A 25,391-nucleotide genomic window follows, 5' to 3' on the forward strand; every position below is an offset into this window, starting at 1 on the left:
AAGCAGTTTCTCATGACTTCAGTTTCTGTCTAGTCAGTAGTGAGGAGAAAGTGTAAACCAGTTTTGACCTAAAGGTAAGTCCTATATATGCAGTATATGCTAAAGCAAAATAACAGTTGTGTGGCTCAATTTTATTAATTGATCACATGCAATCTAATGCATAGCCCCCCTCAGAAAAAAGTTAGTCCGCTCACAATGTAATACACATTTTCTGTCCACACCCTGATTATTCAAAACACACAACTATCCTCACATTTCTATATTGTTGACAGAGTAGTAGTAGACATAAAGAAAAGTCCCCTGAGAACTGGAATTATTGGGGAGCAAATGTCACCGGTAAATGTTGTCATTACTGGTGGTGACCAATATGACAGCCTCCATTTTGCTGAGTCACATCTCACAGGGTCCTTCTAAAAAAAAAAAATTAAATATGGCCCCAATTCCGACCCGAGTTAAGCGTGCTTAAATGGAACGTAGTAATTCCATTTTTATGCACTTTTCTCTATGCTTATTCTGACCTTGAACTTAAGCATGAGAATAGCATGCTGTTCACCTGCTATTTGTTTTGGGTGGAGATCAAATAAATGATGGTGTGTCAACAGATGCTGTATTCTGACCTTGACTTAATTCCCTAATAATTCTTCCACCTTTACATATGAGGAAATAATGAATAAGGTCTAGCGAACCTACCGGTTTCAAGTGGAAAAAGCATTACTTTATTTTTTTCCAATAGAAATAACACCATTCTCCATGCACTGTCATTTTACAACTTGATAAGCGCCAGTTAAATGTGTAATCTGTCTGGATAAGGAAACTATAATTATAAATTACACTTGTTTTAGATATATTTTACCTTCCAATTGCTGGAGACAAATGTGAAACCAGTCATATATGGCTTCAAAATGAAGCATATCAACTTTCCCAAAGTAAAGTTTATGAAAGGCCGTGCCGTGCTATTATGCAGAATTTAAATTGCACAGCCTTTTAACTCTCATAGCTGGGCACTCGGATGTCTTAATTATAGGCTACCACGACTTTCTGTTTCCTATTTCTATCATGTTAAATATTAGCCACTATCAGTATCGACCATTAGGCTTAATAACACACATATACAACTGCCAGTTTACTGTTAGTTCCCTTCAGTTGGTATAGCATACATTATCATTCCATTTAATGACATCGTTTTGTTTACCTGCATTTGCTTCCTCTGTAAACGCAGTCATGACCATGTGGTTGTTGCTGAGGATCATTAGTAACAGTTAGGCCAATTAAATCGTTATGGAGCGGAGTGCAGACCAGGCATTAACAGTTTGAAGCCTACGCATGGCGCAATACTCTGCTGTCATCACACAGTACCATGGCTAGTGCAGGCAACAGACGAGGGTATTGTCTACTATTGTACACTATTCTCCCTATTATAATTCTATGTACACTAATCTTCCAACATTACCATGGGTTAAATAACAATGTGGCAATTTTCTGAATGAATCAAACCACAGTTTTCTTTTCTGCGTAAAGGCTCTCCAAACTTGTTTTTATGATTTCATAAATACTTTCCTAACCCTAAATAATCGACAAGATCAGAGTATTTTTTTGAATCTACCAAATGGTGCTGAAACAGAGAATGATATGCATATTTAGATGGCTTTCTTTCATCGATCACTAATATTCAATATATTCTATTGAGTCTGTCAACAAAATACTAACTAAAAGTTACACCATATTTAAAGAGATGGCTTAAGATAAATGCACTGAAAACCCTATTGAATGACAAGGGAAGCATGCCTGCAAAGCCCTTTACGTACCTTCATAAGGTAAGTCTGAAACTACTGAGAAGTGTGTATGAAAGGCGTGCGTAAGAAAGGCATTTCTTAAGTCCAAATCGGGCCCTAATATAGCCTTTAATCAAAAGTAGTGCACTATATAGGAGATAGGGTGCTATTACAGACACAACCATGCACTGTTCAGCTGGGAGCCATGCGTTCCAGAATGTGAGGGTGTAGATGGAATGTCCTCCCAGTCTTTGTTTGGGCAGAGGTGTGTGCATGCTGTATTAGAACTGTAGCTGAACGGGTTGGACTTGGTATGAGTCAAAGTCCTCATGGGTTGTATCTAAAGGGAGAGGGAGAGATGATAAGTCGATATGGAATCCTTGCATGGCAATAGGCTTACCTACATGAGTCGTGTAAATTAGTTGGTGTCTGTAAAGTACATCCAAATGTCTACAATACAATACCAATCATCCAACGGACCAATACAATTAAGACTCAGACTTCTCTCTAACGCCTCAAACTAGTCGTATGTGTACCGAGTGGTCATTTAAATGCAGTCTACTGTATATACTCTATGCCTTCAGAAAGTATTCATACCCCCTTGACTTATTCCACATTTTTTGTTTTTCAAAATGGATTAGATATTTTTCTCTCAGCAAATTTAGTGAAAATGAAATACAGAAATATCTCACTTAAATATTTACACCCTGTTGATATGACACTACAATACAAATTGAGTTCAGGTGCATCTAATTTCCATACACCATCGCTGATGTCACTACAACTTGATTGGAGTCCACCCATGGCCAATTCAAGTGTTTGGACATGATTTAGAAAGAAACACACTTGTCTATATAAAAAGGTCCCACAGTTTACAGTGCATGTCAGAGCAGAAACTATAACATGAAATCTAAGGAACTGTCCGCATATCTCCAATATGAGGCATATACTGTATCTGGAGAAGGGTATGATACTATTTCTAGAGTGTTGAAAGCTTTCTAAAGCACAGTGGTCTCCATATGGAACTACCCAGACTGCCTAGAGCTGGCCATCTGACCAAACTCAGCAACTGGGCAAGAAGGACCTTGGTCAGGGAGGTGACCAAGAACCCAATGACTACTCTGAAAGAACTACAGAGTTCCTTGGCTGAGATGGGAGAACCTGCCAGAAGGGAGCCAATCTGGACTTCATGGGAGAGTGGCCAGACGGAAGCCACACATGACAGCATGCCTGCATCTTGCATAAAGGCACATGAAAGAGATCATAATTCAAGTCCTTAATGAGAACCCACTTCAGACAGTGGAGGCTCCTCAGAGGAGGACCATCCTCCACACAGAATTTCATAAAAATAGTGAAACAAAGACACTAAATATATTCACATCACCAAATAATTGATTAAAACACATTGTTTTGCAATGAAGGTCTACAGCACTCTAGGGTAGCATCATGGTGTAGCCGGAAGACAGGTAATGTCCATCCTCCTCTGGGTACATTGACTTCAATACAAAACCTAGGTGGTTCTCACCCCCTTCCATAGACTTACACCATAATTATGTCAACTTCCAGAGGACGTCCTCTAACCTATCAGAGCTCTTATGGCATGAACTGACATGTTGTCCACCCAATCAAAGGACCAGTGAATAAATCTATACTGAAAAAATATATAAATGCAACATGCAACAATTTCAACGATTTTACTGAGTTACAGGTCATATAGGCAAAACAGTCCATTTAAATAAATGCATTAGGCTCTAATTTATGGATTTCACATGTATGGGCAGGGGCGCAGCCATGGGTGGGCCTGGGAGGGCATATACCAAACCACCTGGGAGACAGGCCCACTTACTGGGGAGTCAGACCCAGCCAATCAGAATGAGTTTTTCCCCACAAAAGTTTTTTTTTTCATTCAGACAGAAATACTCATCAGCTGTCCAGGTGGCTGGTCTCAGACGAGTCCGCAGGTGAAGAAGCCGGGTGTAGAGGTCCTGGGCTGGCGTGGTTACACGGGCTCTATGGTTGTGAGGCCGGTTGGGCATACTGCCTAATTCTCTATAACTAACATGCAATTAACATTCAATTCTCTGGCAACAGCTCTAGTGGACATTCCTGCAGTCATATAGAGTGGCCTTTTATTGTCCCCAGCACAAGGTGCACCTGTGTAATGAACATGCTGTTTAATCAGCTTCTTGATATGCCTCACTTGTCAGGTAGATGGATTATCTTGGCAAAATAAAAATGCTCACTAACAGGGATGGAAAGAGAAATTGAGAAATAAGCTTTTTGTTCATATGGAACATTTTTAGGATATTTTATTTCAGTTCATGGGACAAACACTACATGTTGCATTTATATTTTTGTTCAGTATAGTACTGAAAATGTAAACTACAGCTAGCTAGCAAAAATGAAAGAGAAGCGAGAGCGAGAAGTAGCTATCTTTCTGTCTTCGGCTGCAACACTCACTACCAAGTTAAAAACTACCTCTGGAAGCAACGTCTGCCAAAGAACTGTTCGTCGGGAGCTTTATGAAATAGGTTTCCATGGCCGAGCAGCCGCACACAAGCCTAAGAACACCATAAGCAATGCCAAGCGTCGGCTGGAGTAGAGTACAGCTCGCCGCCATTGGATTCTGGAGCAGAGGAAATGCGTTCTCTGGGGTGATGAATCACGCTTCACTACCTGGCAGTCCGGCGGATGAATCTGGCAAAACGCTACCTGCCCCAATGCATATTGCCAGCTGTAAAGTTTGATGGAGGAATAATGGTCTGGGGCTGTTTTTCATGGTTTGGGCCCCTTAGTTCCAGTGAAGGGAAATCTTAACGCTACACTGTATTAGATTCTGAGCTTTCAACTTTGTTGTGACAGTTTGGGGAAGGTCCTTTCCTGTTTCAGCATGCCCCCTTGTGCAAAGTGACGTCCATACAGAAATGGTTTGTCGAGATCGGTGTGGAAGACAGCTGATGTGTTGTGAAGTGAAAAAGTGAGAGGTGGAGAGCGCATAGATGTGAGAAGGAATTATCCAACAATCAAAGGGGTCAACTGTGTTTGCGTGATCAGGGGTGTATTCATTCCGCCGATTCTTAAATGGCAAGAAATGGGGATAAACATCAGTGGTGTATCTGTACTTCACTTTACTATTTATATTTTTGACAACTTTTACTTTTACTTCACTACATTCCTAAAGAAAATTGCACTTTTTACTCCATACATTTTCCCCGACACCCAAAAGTACTTGTTACATTTTGAATGCTCAACAGGGCAGGAAAATGGTCCAATTCATTCACTTATCAAGAGAACATTCATGGTCATCCCTACTGCTTCTGATCTGGCAGACTCATTAAACACAAATGCTGTGTTTGTAAATTATGTCTGAGTGTTGGAAATTGTGCTGTCTGGTTTGCTTAAAATAAGGAATCTTTTATCATTTATACTTTTACTGTTGAAACTTAAGTACATTTTAGAAATTCTATTTACTTTAGATACTTAAGTATATTTAAAACCTAATACATTTAGACTTTTACCTAAGTCGTCATTTACTGGGTGACTTTCACTTGAGTCATTTCCTATTAAGGTATCTTTACTTTTACTCAAGTATGACAATTGAGTACTTTTGCCACCGCTGATAACCATACCTGAATTTGTCCAATAGAAACTATTGTTTGCATCTTTTGGACTAATGATCACACCCTAGATCAGCTAGATGCAGGCAAGATTGTGCGAGGCAGTATTGAAGTTGTCAATGTCTGTCACCTTGATTACTCAAATTTCTCTCCACCTGTGCACCTACAGTGGGGCAAAAAAGTATTTAGTCAGCCACCAATTGTGCAAGTTCTCCCACTTAAAAAGATGAGAGAGACCTGTGATTTTCATCATAGGTACACTTTAACTATGACAGACAAAATTAGAAGAAAAAAATCCAGAAAATCACATTGTAAGATTTTTAATGAATTTATTTGCAAATTATGGTGGAAAATAAGTATTTGGTCACCTACAAACAAGCAAGATTTCTGGCTCTCACAGACCTGTAACTTCTTCTTTAAGAGGCTCCTCTGTCCCCCACTCGTTACCTGTATTAATGGCACCTGTTTGAACTTGTTATCAGTATAAATGACACCTGTCCACAACCTCAAACAGTCACACTCCAAACTCCACTATGGCCAAGACCAAAGAGCTGTCAAAGGACACCAGAAACAAAACTGTAGACTTGCACCAGGCTGGGAAGACTGAATCTGCAATAGGTAAGCAGCTTGGTTTGAAGAAATCAACTTTGGGAGCAATTATTAGGAAATGGAAGACATACAAGACCACGGATAATCTCCCTCGATCTGGGGCTCCACGCAAGATCTCACCCCGTGGGGTCAAAATGATCACAAGAACGATGAGGAAAAATCCCAGAACCACACGGGGAGACCTAGTGAATGACCTGCAGAGAGCTGGGACCAAAGTAACAAAGCTTACCATCAGTAACACACTACGTGTCCAGGGACTCAAATCCTGCAGTGCCAGATGTGTCCCCCTGCTTAAGCCAGTACATGTCCAGGCCCATCTGAGGTTTGCAAGAGAGCATTTGGATGATAAATTCATTAAAAATCCTACAATGTGATTTTCTGGATTTTCTTCCCCTCATTTTTTCTCTGTCATAGTTGAAGTGTACCTATGATGAAAATTACAGGCCTCTCTCATCTTTTTAAGTGGGAGAACTTGCATAATTGGTGGCTGACAATACTTTTTTGCCCCACTGTATGTTGTAAACTTTAATTCATAGGCTAGGTTGTAGAAACCTCATGATGGGTATAGGGAAACTCTGAGTATCATGTAGTAACCTAAACTTATCGATGTTCTATTGAGCTGGGTGAATGGAATATGAATGACAGTCATCCAATATGCTGTAATAGAAATAAGGCCATGCTCATGGAAAAAAAGAATCATCCTCCCTCATCTTAAATGACGCCGACGGTCACAGAGTGCAAACAAGCTTTGACTGTGACGAAGATTTACAAGCATATAGCCAAAGTACCGCTGGAATGGCTTCAGAACAAGAATGTGAATGCCTTTGAGTGGCGCAGCCAAAGCCCAGACTTGAATCCCATTGAAAATAGGTGGAATGAATTGAAGGTTGCTGTTCACCGCCGCTCCCCATCTCCACGCCGCCAAACGTCCTTCTACAAAGCATTGACTCAGGGGTGTGAATACTTATGTAAATTAAATATTTCTGTATTTCATTATCAATTAACAAAAAATACATCTACAATCATAATTTCACTTCGTCATTATGGGATATTGTGTGTAGATAGGGAGGGGGAAAAATATATTTAATCCATTATGAATTCAGGCTGTAACATGTGTGGAATAAGTCAATGGGGTATGAGTACTTTCCGAAGGCACTGTAAATGCAGCCACAGTGTCACTTAATGACAATAAGAATGGATAGAAGCAGGCACAAAACACAAGTAAATGTAGATCCTCTTTTGCCAGAGAGCAGTATCATCCATTTCTCAATACAGGAATTCTATTATCAGGATGCTGCAATGCAATACTTCTCTAATTGATTCCCTAAGGTCCCCACCCTCCTCTACTTCCTGCTTGTGAGAAGGGTATTCTAATAAGGGGGGTGGGGTTGTCATTAGTGTGCTGCTCACCATTGCAGCGATAGCGTAGGTTAGCCCAGATTATGTTCTCCTGGGAGAAGTAGAAGACACCCAGTCTGCCTCCTCTCATGGTGATGTCTATGATGATACCTGTGTCTGCCACTATCTGAGGACCCTCAAAGAAACGCACTCTGAACATGACACACACATGCATAGAGCGAGACCAGTTAGGAATACCAAAATATGACAAAGGTTGCGTTTACACAGGAAGTTCAATTCTGATCTTTTAACCAATCAAATCAGATCTTTTGCCAATCATTTTGCCAAAGATCAGAATTAGGCTGCCTGTGTTAATGCAGCCAAAATAAGACCATCTCCAACCCGAATAGTTGTGTCACGACTGGATGATGTAACCTATTGTGGTAAAGAATACAATATGGATAGTATGATGTATGTATGTATGATGATGATGTATGATGATAAGAGAAAACATGCACGATAGTAATTTCATGTTGTTCAAGTTCAACAGTATGTGGTCGCATATGTCAGTCCAATCAGTTGCACACATAATGCCACAAATTGTCATTTAAAGGTCCAATGCAGCCATTTTTACCTCAATATCAAATCATTTCTGGGTAACAATTAAATACCTTACTGTGATTGTTTTCCGTTAAAATTGTTTTAAAAAATGAACAAAAATAGCTTCTTAGCAAGGAGCAATTTCTCAAACAAGAATTTAGCTAGGACTGTCTGGGAGTGGTTTGAGTGGGGAGGGGAAAACTGGATATTTGCTGTTATTGGCAGAGAGGTTTGGCACTCTCTTTCTTATTGGTCTATTAATTAATTTACCACATGGTGATGGCACCATAGAAGGTCAAAACTCCCTCCCACTAAAACAGGCTAAAATTTCAGGCTGTCTTTTCAAAAAGCTTTTACACTAAAATGGTATTATTTAAATTTTCACAGTATCATTCCAACCTCATAGTGTTGAACTATATATAAAATATAGGAAATCACATTTTTGACTGCACTGGGCCTTTAATGTATTATGAAAGGAGAAGGTCACGCCATCGTTGGCAAACTGCACCAAAAGCCATCAGACGCCTACGAGGTGTGTCTGATAGCAGCGCACTACCTGATGTAGCCATCTTGGGGCCTGTGTTGCAAGAACCAGCGGTAGGAAGTCTTGTCCTTCCAGCCCACGTTGCGGACGTCTTTCCACAGCAGCTTCACCAGGTAACTGCTGTCACCAGTGTGCCACAGGGAGTTGCGTAGATTCTCCCCTGGTCCCGTGTTGGACTTCACAGCCTAGTCGACAACACAATTGCACAGGCAGCACTTTTACAGAACTGTAGATCTCTTCCAATGTATCAATCTGGGCAGGTGTATTTATATTTCAACTCAAAATGTATGTATTTTCCGTTGAGCTGTTTTTAGTCCAGAGGTAGACTTAATATTAGGTAACTGGCCCTATGAGTATTACTTAGAAAGGGCTAGTTGTGTGTAGGTCAGTCTATTAATAGAGTAGTGGCATGTTTGCATGAATTTGAACAGATGTATATAGGATCTAAATTTGATCACCCTGTAGTTGGAGGAATTCAAGGTTTAAAAAGGCTTCTAGAGTTTGCAATTTCCATTTAACATTTTAGACTTGATTTCCCCTCACAAAAAATGTAATGTCATACAAAAATGTCCATTAATTATAATAAAAAATGAATAAATATTTTCTGGGTGACAATTAAGTACCTTACTGTGGTTGTTTTAAATTAAAATGGTCAAAAAGAAGGAAAAGAAATGCTTCTTAACAAAGAGCAATTTTTCAATCAAAGAATTTTGCTAGGACTGTCTGGGAGTGATTTGAGTGGGGAGGGGAAAACTGAAAATTTGCTATAATTGTAATAGAAAAAACAGAAAAATATGATATATTAAAACGCTGTGTTTATTGTACGTCTGATTAAATCACCATAGAAGCATATCAGAGTTGCGGATTTTCCTTCCCAATTATGTTGAACCAACGTGGAATAGACGTTGAATTGACGTCTGTGCCCAGTGGTTTTTTTTCTTCCATTAATTATAATCCACACAATAACTCACATTTCCAGTTGCTGCAGGATTATTTTCCTGCCGTGAGAACACAAGTGACTTTTACTACATGACTAGATAATAGTCATATAGGATGTGCATATAGGATTTTTTTGTACCTTCAGTTGGATCCCTGGTTCTGCCACAGCTCTGAATGGATTGGCCTGCCAATAGATTTGCTCAACCTGTTTCCACATCACCACGTAGAAGGAGGAAGAGTCCTGGTAGCCAAAGATGAACCCTGCATAGTCGTCGTCCGTGACGGTATTCACATGGAAAGTCCCTTCGAAGTCAACACCGTTGAAAGCTGTGTAACCTTGAAGGAATGCCGTGAGTTTGGGTTAGGACGTCATGTTTGAGAACGTCATGTACAACTCGGTTTATTGAATGAATCCGACTTGAGACAGAGTGATTGTTGCTCTTACCAACAGCCAGTCCAGGGTCACTGTTCATAGTTTGGACCATCTCTCTTCCCTGTGGAAAAGAGAAACAGAGAAGATTATAGAACTTAAGCAGTTAACATGTCTCTTCCCTCTGGTGACACATTGGATGAATCAACGTTGTTTCCACCTCATTTCAATGGAATTACGTCAAACCAACGTGGAATAGACGTTGAACTGACGTCTATGCCCAGTAGGTTGGCACTGATTTGTATCTACTGTAACACCCTTGGACTTATTGTATAAGATTTAATGCATGCATCAATACAGATTTGATGACCATTTTATTGCTGAGAATTTTCCTGCATAGCAGGAAATGCAAACTTGAAGTCTATTTGAGTTTTAAAAAGGCATCGAACATTTAGAATTTCCACTTAGAAATTTCAGACTTGATTTGACCTAAGAAAAAATGTATCAACCCCTACAAAAATTGCTACAGGATTGTTATCCTATTATAACAAACTGGCTGAAACTATGATCCAACATCTGCATACACATACCTGATCGAGCACCACCCAGTTAGGGTCTATCTGTGCGTCTCCCTCTGGGTCCAGCACCACTGTCTGGTAGGCCCTGAAGTCTGTGAGATTGACCTCGGCGTTCTCCGGGCACACATCGATGCTGTCGATGATGGTGTCGTTGTCAAAGTCGTTCTCACACACATTCCCAACACCATCACCTGTAACAAGGAGATTGACGCAATATGTGACTTTTAAGTCACTGGACAATATTACTGTCAACATTACACGGATATATTGGAGAACTTTGTGGAAACTAGACTCAGCGTCAGAGTCCTCCTGCAGAGGGTTGGGAATGAGGCGACAGTTGTCCGGTCCCGGGGGGAGAAGGTCAGGAATACCATCATCATCATCGTCATCGTCACACTCGTCCCCCAGGCCGTCCTTGTCCGTGTCCAGCTGGGAGCTGTTGATGACTGCAGGGCAGTTGTCCTGAGTCCTGGTGACCGTCACCATCACTGAGAACAGTAGAGAAAAACACAAGGAGACCATTTTACAGTTCTCCCCACTGTTGTGAGATTCTGATGGTTGATGTGTCAAACCAAAGTCATTACATAACGTATAAAATAAGTCATGGCGTACCAATAGATTGGAACGCCACGCACAGGTCGACACTGGTTAAAGGCAGGGAGGTAACAAGAATGCTAGTAACACCGCTATACCTGTCCTTATTGGTGTCACAAGGGGCTCCGATCAAATCGTTGTCCATATCCAACTGTATCAAACACAAAAAATATCACTCGAACATCGACATAGTTTGTCATTCTGATAGAACATGCAGTAATGACTAGGATTAATACAAGTACAGCTAAACATGGAAATCAGAAACCAGACCTGGTCAGGGTTTTGAACATAGGGGCAACTGTCACAAGCATCTCTGACTTTGTCCCCATCTCGATCCTTCTGGTTAGCATTGGGAACCCTTTTGCAGTTGTCCAGATTATTGGGGATTCCTAGAAGGAGGTAACAGTAGTTGACATGTCAATTGACATGAATGACCGCAATGGCAGAATTAGGCTTGTCACGGTCCAAACCTCGACATGCATACTTACTGTCGCCATCAATGTCTTCGTCACATTCGTCACCCAGTCTATCGACATCAGTGTCTTTCTGGTCGTTGTTTTTGATCACACGGCAGTTGTCACAGGCGTCTCCAAAGTAGTCTTCGTCCACATTTCTTTGGTTGACATTTGGTACCAGCACACAGTTGTCCTACCAAAGAGGCATCAGAGCCTGTCTTTACACTAAGATACAAAATCAGTGTAAAGACCTGTCGTAAACATGACACAGCAAAGAATCAGTTGCTGGCGAAAGATATCAGTAACCTGTGTATTTAGGATTCCATCCCCATCTGCATCCTCATCACAGGCATCTCCTTTGCCATCCTTGTCTACATCCTCTTGGCCAGAGTTGGATACTGTTCGACAGTTATCCTAAAAGTATGTATATAAAGCATATGCCAATGACTTAGTTTTTCCACTTTATTTTCCCTTTGCATTCAAAATAGTATAGTCGTGGACTTCCATAGCCTTTTCAAGGACATTCAAGTGCATTACCTTGGCACAGTTCCTCTCGGTGCATTCCAGTTTCTCATCAGGGAAGCCATCAATGTCCATGTCAGAGCTGCAGAAGTAGCCATTGCCAGCCCATCCCACGCCACACTGTGAATCAGGATCAAGTCAAAGTTATGGACTGTACTCTATTGAATATGGAATGTCAATTTGCATTCAATTTCATTTCAGCTACAGCAGCTGAATCAATAACGAGCAATCTGTATCCAAAAGAATGCTATAGACAACGTGTATAAGGAGTAGTGTACATTGAGGCTGTATTCAAATTCATATTGATCCATTGCAACAGAATTGTATCGCATTACCTGACACTCTATTTTCCCATCTCGTTGGACAATGCACTCTCTGCTGGCATGGCAGGGGTTGAGCTGGCCATTACCACACGCTCTCTCAGGCTTACAGCCCTTGCGCTGATCCCCCACATAGCCTGCCTTACAGGAGCCACACTTAAACGAGCCCTGACAACAACACGCACAACCACCACAGCAGAAACTTAGTCCCCCCTCAAAACCTCAGAGAGGAAAGACCTCTGGATTTCCTAATGAGATATATATTTGAGTGGCATCGACTTTTAATGATACTTACAGGTGTGTTCACACAGTTGGAATTTTCCATACAACCTCCATTCTTGGGTCCTTCGTACTCATTGATGTCCTTACAGACCTGGGTAGGATTCAAATACAAAAGAAAGCCCTAATGCATAAATCTTCCATCTTCAAGCAAAACCTTGCATGTTGCCAGTGAGTCGTTGCATGTAATTTCAGCAAGCCATGATACACACTATCTCAGATTGTTCTGAAATTCTTCCTGTAGTTACAAACAGATAAGATTTTATCTCAGAAATGTTGCTTAATTGAGTGCATCCAAATTAGCCATTTTAATTTATAAGATTCTGTGTCCAATAATGTCCAATAAATATAGTTCCCAACATCCGATTTGGACCAAACTTTTTCCTAACAGTACGTTAGACATTAGGAATCCCAAAAAATGGTCAACAGTCAATCACTGACCCTCTACACTCCATACCAAGTCCACCCCAACAACCAGTACACAGTATCAGTTCTCTGTTTGACAAGTAGTATTAAACTGTGTATTGCTTCTCCATACTATGTCATGTTTTCCCTGTGAATCTGGTCATGTTTTTTTCCTCCTGTTCAGAGAAATTAGTCATGTGAAAGTATCAGGTTTTACTACTGCACTGAACAAAAATATAAACGTGACATGTAAGGTGTGCGTCCCATGTTTCATGAGCTGAAATAAAAGATCCCAGAAATGTTCCATACGCACAAATAGGTTATTTCTCTCAAATGTTGTGCACAAATGTATTTACATCCCTGTTAGTGAGCATTTCTCCTTTGCCAAGATAATCCATCCACCTGACAAGTGCTGCATATCAAGAAGATAATTAAACAGCATGATCATTACACAGGTGCATCTTGTGCTGGGGACAGTAAAAGGCCACTCTATAATGTGCAGTTTTGTCACACAACACAATGCCACAGATGTCTCAAGTTTTGAGGTTAGCGTGAAATTGGCACGCTAACTGCAGGAATGTCCACCAGAGCTGTAGCCAGAGAATTGAACGTGAATTTCTCTACCATAAGTCACCTCCAATGTTGTTTTAGAGAATTTGGCGGTATGTCCAACCGGCCTCACAACCGCAGAGCCCGTGTAACCGCGCCAGCCCAGGAAATCAAAACCTGGATTCTTCACTTGCGGGATCATCTGAGACCAGCCACACGGACAGCTGATGAAACTGTGAATTTCTGCTCAAACTGTCTGAAACTGCCTCAGGGAATCTGACCTGCGTGCTCTTCACGGATTAATCCCGGTTTCAACTGTACTGGGCAGATGGCAGACAGCGTGTATGGTGGTTTGCTGATGTCAACGTTGTGAATAGAGTGCCCCACGGTGGAGGTGGGGTTATGGTATGGGCAGGCATAAGCTATGGACAATGAACACAATAGCAATTTATCGATGGCAATTTGAATGTACAGAGATACCGTGATGAGAACCTGAGGCTCATTCTCGTGCCATTCATCCGCCGCCATCACCTAATGTTTCAGCATGATAATGCACAGCTCAATGTCGCAACGATCTGTACACAATACCTGGAAGCTGAAAATGTCCCCGTTTTTCCATGGCCTGCATAGTCACCAGACATGTCACCGATTGAGCATGTTTGAGATTCTCAGGATCGACGTGTACGACAGCATGTTCCAGTTCCCGCCAATATCCAGCAACTTCGCACAGCCATTGAAGAGGAGTGGGACAACATTCCACAGGCCACAATCAACAGCCTGATCAAGACCATTGGTTACATCAGTTCCATGTTATGGTCTCTAATGAACTTCAATAGTAAATGTCCAAAACACACACTTTATAGTGTATTGCAGTTGTAATGGTATTGGATTGCGTTGGGTTCAATGTTGAATGTCACTCATCACAAATCACATGTAGAAATGTTTCCTGATCATTTTCAAAAACAGGCTGCCATGCAATTCAGTATTTTATTAGGGTTGTCACAACATTTTAATCCCTAGCCAAGTTCTCCATTATACAGTAGTTTTGGGCTTGTAGGAAAAGTCTTCATATGAGAATTGCATAGGAATAGCCCTCTCAAAGAGCTGCCATTTGTTGGACTATTCAAGGAGAGTTGGGTTGAGGACTGACTTGAATTGTGAGGATGACCACACACTTTTCGTAATGAGACAAATCTATTGGTTTTCTACCCAAAGTTGCAAAGGAAATGTTTTGATCTATTTAATAAACACAAGAGACCAGCAAAATTGATCAAATAATGTGGTGGTATAGCAGGAACAGAGGCATCTAGAGGTCAAAACCTGGTACTTTCACACTACTTTATGGTAAATAATGCAAGCGACTTCATTGACTAATTTCTCTGAACAGGGGAAAAAAACATCATCAGATTCACAGCGAAAACATTGACATAGTATGGAGAAGCAGAACTCCAAGCCACAGCTTCATACTACTTGTCGAATATAGAGAACTGATACTGTATACTGGTTGTTGAGGTGGGATTGGTGTGTGTGGGGGGGGGGGGCTTTTGACACCCAAAAAATGAATTCCTCTTACTCATTGGTAGGAAGAAGTTTAGTATATATAGGATGTTGAGTACCATTTTTATTAAATATCTGAATCCTATAAATCAAAATGGCCAATTTGGGTGCAATCAATTAGCTTAATTTCGCAGAGATACAATTATATTTCAAGAAAATGTATGTTTCAGGAATGCTAATTGTATCTGTTACTAATTACCGAAAAGATTTTAGAACAATCTGAGATGGCTGGTGTTGAAATCCTCTTTCGTGTGTTTTTTGAGGTGGAAAGGCCCCAAAGCCAAGCTCATAAGCTTCTTCGCTTGATTCAAAACTGCTACCTGTTTGTTGTTAGTGGCGTAGGAGAGGCCTATTCCCTGCACCCGGGGGCCGGTGTAGCCAGTGGGACAGGGGCCACAGCGGAACCCTGGAGAGGTGTTGATGCAGCGCACACCCATGTGGCAGGGCTTCACGACACACTACACACACAGGAGGAGAGCGGAGAGAGGGCAGTAATGTACATGTTCAATATTTGAATTGGAATTTGCTATTGAGATAATCTAACAGTTGATTTAAAGAGTGGCTGCCTTTTAAAAGCAACAAATCCATTTGAAAATGGCCTGTGGCAGCAATATGAGCCAGAAACAGTTATTCTAGTGTCAATATTGACTACACAGTGTAAATAGGATAATTTGGTCATAAAAACGGATAAATTAAGGTTGTGTTTTCATTTGACAGTGTCCATTTCCCCACTAACATGGGGTGAACAGCTGCAGTGATTGCTGTTAATCCAATAGCATAGACAGTGAGACAGACCTTCCCAGCAGCTCCGACTTTGTTTACATAGGAAAACATGTTTTTTTAGCTTGAGAAATACTGCACCATACACCTTAATTAGATGTAAAATTGCACAACTGAAACATCCTCTGCAAAAACATCCAGATTAATTCACAATTTCTTGAGTTATCTTACAATTATTCTGGGGGTTTTGAGGAAGTTAAATAGGCTTCCGAATTTACAGTGTGTCATGAGGGACAAACATCATTAACCAAACGTGGAATCGTCAGGAAACACACCGGCAAGACTGAAATCCAGGTTTTCAAATGAGCAACAGGAAAGCACACATGCCAATCCGGGTGTTCAGAGGCTCTTTAAAAACCTAACAATATACACAATAGTAACACGTACTGTGTAAATGATCGTATTTCAGTTTAGACCCACTACAGCAGAGTTTCCCCAGTGGCAGTGCGGGTGTTTTTATTTGGCCCCCCAAGTTTATTTGGCCCCCCTGAGCAAAAACAAATAATTATGTTGTATTATTTGGGGGGAATTGTCATTGTTAGACATAAAACACTGTAAAAACATCAGGAAATCAACTCAAAGTCATTTTAATTTTGGAAATCTGTTCCCGAAGTATTCCCACTCATAATAGAAAGATGTGATTGCAGGTATACAAATGTCAGCAAGGTTTGAAATTATTATGATTTAGTCAAATATTATATCTGTTTGGGCTTATGTTCCTGCCCCCCATCCATCCACTCAAGAAGAAAACAGCTCGCGGCTGAATCTAGTTCAGGGTTTCCCAATGTCAGTCCATGGGACCCGAAGGGGTGCACGTTTTGGTTTTTGCCCTAGCCAAACACTAGCACTTGACTCCCGAGTGGCGCAGTGGTCTAAGACACTGCATCTCAGTGCAAGAGGCATCAATGGTTTGAATCCTGCTGTCATTGTAAGTAAGAATTTGTTCTTAACTGACTTGCCTAATTAAAAAAAATTTAAATAATAAAATACACAGCCGATTCAAATAATAAACTAATCATCAAGCTTTGAATTTGAATCAGCTGTTTAGTGTTAGGGCAAAAACCAAAACGTGCATCCCGAGGACCAAGTTTGGGAAACACTGATAAAGTTGATGATCCCTGCAACTACAGAATACTACGTGACCTTTTTGGGATCCTGTCCTACCTCATCCACATGTGTGCAGTGGGTACCATTAACCTCCATGCCCTCAGGGCAGGGGCCACACTTGATGCCCCCGGCGGTCTCAATGCACGTTACCCCCATGTGGCAGGGGTTAGGGTCACAGGAGGTGCGAGGGGGACTTTGCATGCCTAGGTGGGAGATGATGATACACCAACCATCAACCAAGTAAACCTGGAGCACTCTCCTGTAAGATGTCTCCATCTACTGCAGGTAATGAAACATGGCATTTTCTATTTGTTTACATTTCCATTACAGATTCATTTACCATTACATATTCAGATGTTTATGTATGCACTGTACATATTTTTTTTAAAGTACATGAGAGCACAATGGTATGATTAATGTACCACATTTACATACAATTGACATAGCAATCATGCTGTTGATATTGATATATGTGTAATGTACAGTGCCTTCAGAAAGTATTCATACCCCTTGACTTTTTCCACCATTTTCCAGCCTGATTTTAAAATTGATGACATTTAGTTTTAGTCTACACACAATACCCCATAATGTCAAAGTGGAATTATGTTTTTTGAATGTTTTACAAATTAATTAAAAATGAAAAGCTCAAATGTCTCGAGTCAATAAGTATTCAACCCCTTTGCTAAATAAGCTCAGGAGTAGAAATGTGCTTAACATGTCACGTAATTAGTTGCATGGACTCACTCTGTTTGCTTAACATGATTTTTTTTAGGACTACCTCATCGCTGTACCCCACACATACAATTATCTGTAAGGACCCTCAGTCAAACAGTGAATTTCAAACAAAGATTCAACCACAAAGACCAGGGACATTTTCCAAAGCTTCGTAAAGAAGGGCACCTATTGGTGGATGGGTAAAAAAAAAAGCAGACATTGAATATCCCTTTAAGCACGGTGAAGTCATTAATTACACTTTGGATGATACATCAATACACAGAGTCATTACAAAGATACAGGAGTCCTTCCTAACTCACATGCCATAGAGGAAGAAAACAAATCAGGGATTTCGCCATGAGGCCAATGGTGACTTTAAAATAGTTACGGAGTTAAATGGCTGGGATAGGAGAAAACTGAGGAGGGATCAATAACATTGTAGTTACTCAACAATACTAAACTAATTGACATAGGGAAAAGAACGAAGCTTGTACAGAATAATATTCCAAAACATGCACCCTGTCCTGGATACAAGTGGTTTGTTTGGGGCAAATCCAATACAACACATTACTGAGTACAACTCTCCATATTTTAAAGCATAATGGTGGCTGCATCATGTTAGGGGTATGCTTGTAATTTACATTTACATTTACATTTAAGTCATTTAGCAGACGCTCTTATCCAGAGCGACTTACAAATTGGTGCATACACCTTATGACATCCAGTGGAACAGCCACTTGCATCTAAATCTTTTTTTTTTTTTTTTGGGGGAGAAGGATTACTTACCCTTACTTACCCTATCCTAGGTATTCCTTGAAGAGGTGGGGTTTCAGGTGTCTCCGGAAGGTGGTGATTGACTCCGCTGTCCTGGCGTCGTGAGGGAGTTTGTTCCACCATTGGGGGCCAGAGCAGCGAACAGTTTTGACTGGGCTGAGCGGGAACTGTACTTCCTCAGTGGTAGGGAGGCGAGCAGGCCAGAGGTGGATGAACGCAGTGCCCTTGTTTGGGTGTAGGGCCTGATCAGAGCCTGGAGGTACTGAGGTGCCGTTCCCCTCACAGCTCCGTAGGCAAGCACCATGGTCTTGTAGCGGATGCGAGCTTCAACTGGAAGCCAGTGGAGAGAGCGGAGGAGCGGGGTGACGTGAGAGAACTTGGGAAGGTTGAACACCAGACGGGCTGCGGCGTTCTGGATGAGTTGTAGGGTTTAATGGCACAGGCAGGGAGCCCAGCCAACAGCGAGTTGCAGTAATCAAGACGGGAGATGACAAGTGCCTGGATTAGGACCTGCGCCGCTTCCTGTGTGAGGCAGGGTCGTACTCTGCGGATGTTGTAGAGCATGAACCTACAGGAACGGGACACCGCCTTGATGTTAGTTGAGAACGTCAGGGTGTTGTCCAGGATCACGCCAAGGTTCTTAGCGCTCTGGGAGGAGGACACAATGGAGTTGTCAACCGTGATGGCGAGATCATGGAACGGGCAGTCCTTCCCCGGGAGGAAGAGGAGCTCCGTCTTGCTGAGGTTCAGCTTGAGGTGGTGATCCGTCATCCACACTGATATGTCTGCCAGACATGCAGAGATGCGATTCGCCACCTGGTCATCAGAAGGGGGAAAGGAGAAGATTAATTGTGTGTCGTCTGCATAGCAATGATAGGAGAGACCATGTGAGGTTATGACAGAGCCAAGTGACTTGGTGTATAGCGAGAATAAGAGGGGGCCTAGAACAGAGCCCGGGGGACACCAGTGGTGAGAGCGCGTGGTGAGGAGACAGATTCTCGCCACGCCACCTGGTAGGAGCGACCTGTCAGGTAGGACGCAATCCAAGCGTGGGCCGCGCCGGAGATGCCCAACTCGGAGAGGGTGGAGAGGAGGATCTGATGGTTCACAGTATCGAAGGCAGCCGATAGGTCTAGAAGGATGAGAGCAGAGGAGAGAGAGTTAGCTTTAGCAGTGCGGAGCGCCTCCGTGATACAGAGAAGAGCAGTCTCAGTTGAATGACTAGTCTTGAAACCTGACTGATTTGGATCAAGAAGGTCATTCTGAGAGAGATAGCGGTAGAGCTGGCCAAGGACGGCACGCTCAAGAGTTTTGGAGAGAAAAGAGAGAAGGGATACTGGTCTGTAGTTGTTGACATCAGAGGGATCGAGTGTAGGTTTTTTCAGAAGGGGTGCAACTCTCGCTCTCTTGAAGACGGGAGGGACGTAGCCAGCGGTCAGGGATGAGTTGAAGAGCGAGGTGAGGTAAGGGAGAAGGTCTCCGGAAATGGTCTGGAGAAGAGAGGAGGGGATAGGGTCAAGCGGGCAGGTTGTTGGGCGGCCGGCCGTCACAAGACGCGAGATTTCATCTGGAGAGAGAGGGAGAAAGAGGTCAGAGCATAGGGTAGGGCAGTGTGAGCAGAACCAGCGGTGTCGTTTGACTTAGCAAACGAGGATCGGATGTCGTCGACCTTCTTTTCAAAATGGTTGACGAAGTCATCTGCAGAGAGGAGGAGGGGGGAGGATTCAGGAGGGAGGAGAAGGTGGCAAAGAGCTTCCTAGGGTTAGAGGCAGATGCTTGGAATTTAGAATGGTAGAAAGTGGCTTTAGCAGCAGAGACAGAGGAGGAAAATGTAGAGAGGAGGGAGTGAAAGGATGCCAGGTCCGCAGGGAGGCGAGTTTTCCTCCATTTCCGCTCGGCTGCCCGGAGCCCTGTTCTGTGAGCTCGCAAGGAGTCGTCGAGCCACGGAGGCGGGAGGGGAGGACCGAGCCGGCCTGGAGGATAGGGGACATAGGGAGTCAAAGGATGCAGTAAGGGAGGAGAGGAGGGTTGAGGAGGCAGAATCAGGAGATAGGTTGGAGAAAGTTTGAGCAGAGGGAAGAGATGATAGGATGGAAGAGGAGAGAGTAGCGGGGGAGAGAGAGCGAAGGTTGGGACGGCGCGATACCATCCGAGTAGGGGCAGTGTGGGAAGTGTTGGATGAGAGCGAGAGGGAAAAGGATACAAGGTAGTGGTCGGAGACTTGGAGGAGTTGCAATGAGGTTAGTGGAAGAACAGCATCTAGTAAAGATGAGGTCAAGCGTATTGCCTGCCTTGTGAGTAGGGGGAAGGTGAGAGGGTGAGGTCAAAAGAGGAGAGGAGTGGAAAGAAGGAGGCAGAGAGGAATGAGTCAAAGGTAGACGTGGGGAGGTTAAAGTCGCCCAGAACTGTGAGAGGTGAGCCGTCCTCAGGAAAGGAGCTTATCAAGGCATCAAGCTCATTGATGAACTCTCCGAGGGAACCTGGAGGGCGATAAATGATAAGGATGTTAAGCTTGAAAGGGCTGGTAACTGTGACAGCATGGAATTCAAAAGAGGCGATAGACAGATGGGTAAGGGGAGAAAGAGAGAAAGACCACTTGGGAGAGATGAGGATCCCGGTGCCACCACCCCGCTGACCAGAAGCTCTCGGGGTGTGCGAGAACACGTGGGCGGACGAGGAGAGAGCAGTAGGAGTAGCAGTGTTATCTGTGGTGATCCATGTTTCCGTCAGTGCCAAGAAGTCAAGGGACTGGAGGGAGGCATAGGCTGAGATGAACTCTGCCTTGTTGGCCGCAGATCGGCAGTTCCAGAGGCTACCGGAGACCTGGAACTCCACGTGGGTCGTACGCGCTGGGACCACCAGATTAGGGTGGTCGCGGCCACGCGGTGTGGAGCGTTTGTATGGTCTGTGCAGAGAGGAGAGAACAGGGATAGACAGACACATAGTTGACAGGCTACAGAAAAGGCTACGCTAATGCAAGGAGATTGGAATGACAAGTGGACTACACGTCTCGAATGTTCAGAAAGTTAAGCTTACGTAGCAAGAGTCTTATTGACTAAAATTATTAATGGTTAAGGACTGGGGAATTTTCAGGATAAAAAATAAACGGAATACAGCTAAGCACAGGCAAAATTCTAGAGGAAAACCTGGTTCAGTCTGCTTTCCACCAGACACTGGGAGACCAGACACACCTTTCAACAGGACGAAAATCTAAAACACAAGGTCAAATCTCCACTAGTTGCTTACCAAGAAGACAGCGAGTGTTCCTGAGTGGCCAAGTTACAGTTTAGACTTAACTCTACTTGAAAATCTATGGCAAGATCTGAAAATGGTTGTCTAGCAATGATCAACAACCAATTTGACAGAGCTTGAAGAATTTTGAAAAGAATAATGAACTAATGTTGTACAATCCAGATATGGAGAGCTCTTAGAGACTTACCCAGACAGACTCACCACTGTAATTGCTGCCAAAGGTGCTTCTACAAAGTATTGATTCAGGGGTGTGAATAGTTACGTGAATTTGATATTTCTTTATTTCATTTTTAATAAATGTGCAAAAATGTCTAAAAACATGTTTATGATGGGTGAGAGAAAAAACATCAAAGCAAAGGGTGGCTACTTTGAAGAATCTAAAATCTAAAATATATTTTGATTTGTTTAGCACTATTTTGGTTACTACATGATTCCATATGTGTTATTTCGTAGTTTTGATGTCTTCACTATTATTCTACAAAGAATAAAAAAGTTTTAAAAAATAAAGAAAAACCCTTGAAAGATTAGGTGTGTCCAAACTTTTGACTGGTACTATAATTATATATTAAATATGTACATATTCATGTATGTACTGTTTTAAAAATACAGTAACTTTATTTTGTGCCTCAAGAGCGCCAGCCTGATTAACAGATACACCACAATGTTTACTGACATTCAACTGGAATATCTATTTCTGCAGGCAGGCCAAGGCTACTCACCACAGGCCTTACACTTTATCACTAAGTTCTTCAGGAAAACAATCTCTTGGATCTGCATGGAGGTACAAATACACTATTAGTTCACGTTATACTGTATGGGACCATTTACATCCTCAATGAAAGTTGCCCTATATGTCCAAACAGTGACTTTACCTGTTGCTTCAGCAGTTCTTTAATCTCAGCCAAGGCTTGATTCGTTCCCTTGATCTGATTAATAATTTCCCCATCTGAGTTTGAAAAAACATTTCACAGCGCTTTATTAGCGATGAATGTGCACACACAGCTATGTTTGTTTCATACATTAGCAATGGACAGATCATCTTTGAAAACATACCCCCACATGTATTCCTATTCCAGCACATTCTGTTTCAATCAAAGTCAAAATAACTCAAAGTCAGTAGAGAGAATTGCAATTTCAGGTAAATGGGGTGTTATCATCATAGGTTGCCAAGATAAACTGAAACTAATGTCAACCTCATGTTGAAACTGAACGTCAGGCAGGTCACCAAGCTCCTGCTCGTACCTCATTACTCTTCCTGTGACATTGTCTTGGATGCACATCTGTGGCTGACGCAAGTCATCAGTATGCAATGTGTTGGCGATGCACCATGCAGATGTCCCTTTATAAAACAACATCATCCACTGCCCATTCATCATCTTTACGACCTGCACTACTATCCCCTTGCCACAGGAGCTGGCATTCCAAGACAATCCCTGGGCCTGAATCACATGCATACAGAAATACAGAGACTAAGATGTTGTGGATTTTGTGCCAAATCATTTTCATACCTCTGCAATACCAATTTTCTAAAATATGGGATGATAAAGAATTTATTGAAATTAAAGGTTTTATTTTTCACACTCATTGCAACGTGAAAAAGGTGTAGAACAGGAGCTTGAAAATAACAGAGCAGCCACAGCCTGTGGTTTGGTTTAACAGTGGTTGGCAAGAATCATGGCAACTCAAATCACTTTAAGTCTTCATTTATGGACTCCTGTGGAAGTTAGATTTACAGGCCCTGGGGTCTGGGCCTTTCCAAGGAAGAGGTGTCCCAGATTAATAGGATGCTGGGATAGCCTGGCAATGTGGGGCCTGTTGTGGTGCTCCAACAGGAACCTACTAGATGTATTAATTGACCTGATGTATTAAACTCCCCAGGGAGCTGTATTGTGTCAAAGTCTCCTGAGCATGGAGGAGAGGAAGTGTGGTCTTCCCATTAGGAGCTGCAATCTTTTCTGAATGAATTCCAAGCAAACATGCTTCAAAGATACTGGCAAGAAAACACTACCAATGACACTATCAGGGTGATTTGGTTGCATTGCCTGACCGACAAGTCGCTGAACATAAGCTGCCAATTTGTTTTTCAAAGTGTGAAAGTGAATCAACCTGTTGGCCATGTAGGACTTACGAATTCAGTTTTGCAAATTGATGATGAATTCATTTATTGTGTTCTATTTCAGGAATATACTAAATCAAAGTAGTTACATTGAATCAGGATGATTGCAAATAAACTTTCCATTTTAGACCATTGACAAGACATTATGTGACATTTATCACAGGTATAAAATAGCAGACTTCCAAAAAAGTGTTCTCACGCCTCTGAAGTTGGTAGCACAAATGAATTAATAAGCATTAAGAAAGAATTTAGTATTTCATTCATCGTAAACATTTAGATGCATTTATAAGCATTATAAAACATTACAATTCGTATGCATTTTTCTTTTACCTTTATTTAACCAGGCAAGTCAGTTAAGAACATATTCTTATTTTCAATGACGGCCTGGGAACAGTGGGTTAACTGCCTGTTCAGGGGCAGAACGACAGACTTGTACCTTGTCAGCACGGGGTTTGAACTCGCAACCTTCTAGTCCAACGCTCTAACCACTAGGCTACGCTGCCGCCCCAACATTTATAATCATTTATAAAGCATTTATTAGAATTTATAAATGACTTATTCATGACACTGTTATCATGGTGTTACCAGACCCACTTGAAATAACTTTGGAATCTCTCCAAACATTTTTGACATACATTTTGTGCTATGAAGTTTTTGTTCACTTAAGATACTAAAATATTGATAGACATACCTCTCTGACCAGCTACTAGGTCACTGCTCACACTCAGCGAAATCACCAACACCAGAATCCGCAGCATGTTCTCGTTTGCCCTTCGACGTCTCTACAGCGAAAGACAGGTAAGTGTATATGAAGTCCGGTGCCACTGTGTAAAGTCTGGTGCCGTTCGACCAGGTCCTTTATCCAAATTCTGCCCTTTGTCTTTAAGAAGAATCAGGGATGGCTCCTGTAGCAGGGTTAAGACAGTCTGAGAGAGAGTGGGATCTGGCTCCTCTGCTAGCCTGCCTTTTTATACATGTCTCCTAGAGTGACATCACCTCCAACCATGAGGTCCTCTGGAAGCCTTCATTTAGGAATGTCCACGTAACACAGAAGCCCATAACTGGCCCAAAAGCATGGTCCTCTTAACTTTGTTTATTGATAATGATGATACACATACAAGGGTTGTCATTTTCTGATTGTAACCAGATTACAACCAACTGGTCTCTATTACAACCAGGTAAAGATATCTCTGTAAAACTTTATCTGGATAGTTCATCTATAAATGCTCTACAGACTATCAGTAACATTTCAACTAACTAACTAACTAACTAACTAACTAACTAACTAACAAACTAACTAACTATTAACCCTAACCCTCGCTCTAAACCTAACCTTCAACCTTATCCTAACCCTAAACTTAACCCTTACCCTAACCCTGTTTTTAACCCACCCTAACCCTTATTCTAAACCTAACCTTAACCTTAGCAAGCAGTTGCTTGTCAACAAGATAGATTGTATGACTATCTGGACTATCGAAATAAAATGTGATCTCAACCAGTATATACTGAGTGTACAAACATTAAGAATACCTTCCTAATATTGAGTCCTAACCCCCCACCCCTCCCCCTTTGCCCTCCGAACAGCCTCAATTCATCGGGG

The 25,391-nt window shown here is 42.0% G+C and overlaps 1 protein-coding gene across 1 annotated transcript; it reads right to left on the reverse strand.

Moving 5' to 3' along the window:
• Nucleotides 1-190: 190 nt before the first annotated feature.
• Nucleotides 191-24,711, reverse strand: LOC118388310 (thrombospondin-4-like). The gene is given in 16 exon segments (XM_035777223.2): nt 191-2,112; nt 7,409-7,548; nt 8,493-8,665; nt 9,559-9,755; nt 9,865-9,913; nt 10,380-10,830; nt 10,832-10,855; nt 11,060-11,112; nt 11,232-11,350; nt 11,450-11,609; nt 11,723-11,830; nt 11,954-12,058; nt 12,274-12,399; nt 12,554-12,631; nt 15,369-15,506; nt 24,483-24,711. Coding segments are annotated over 15 exon segments (1,959 nt in total). The 5' UTR covers nt 15,486-15,506; nt 24,483-24,711; the 3' UTR covers nt 191-2,053.
• Nucleotides 24,712-25,391: the final 680 nt, after the last annotated feature.

Source organism: Oncorhynchus keta, chromosome 1 (genome assembly GCF_023373465.1).
Source record: "Oncorhynchus keta strain PuntledgeMale-10-30-2019 chromosome 1, Oket_V2, whole genome shotgun sequence".
Classification (NCBI taxonomy): Eukaryota; Metazoa; Chordata; class Actinopteri; order Salmoniformes; family Salmonidae; genus Oncorhynchus; species Oncorhynchus keta.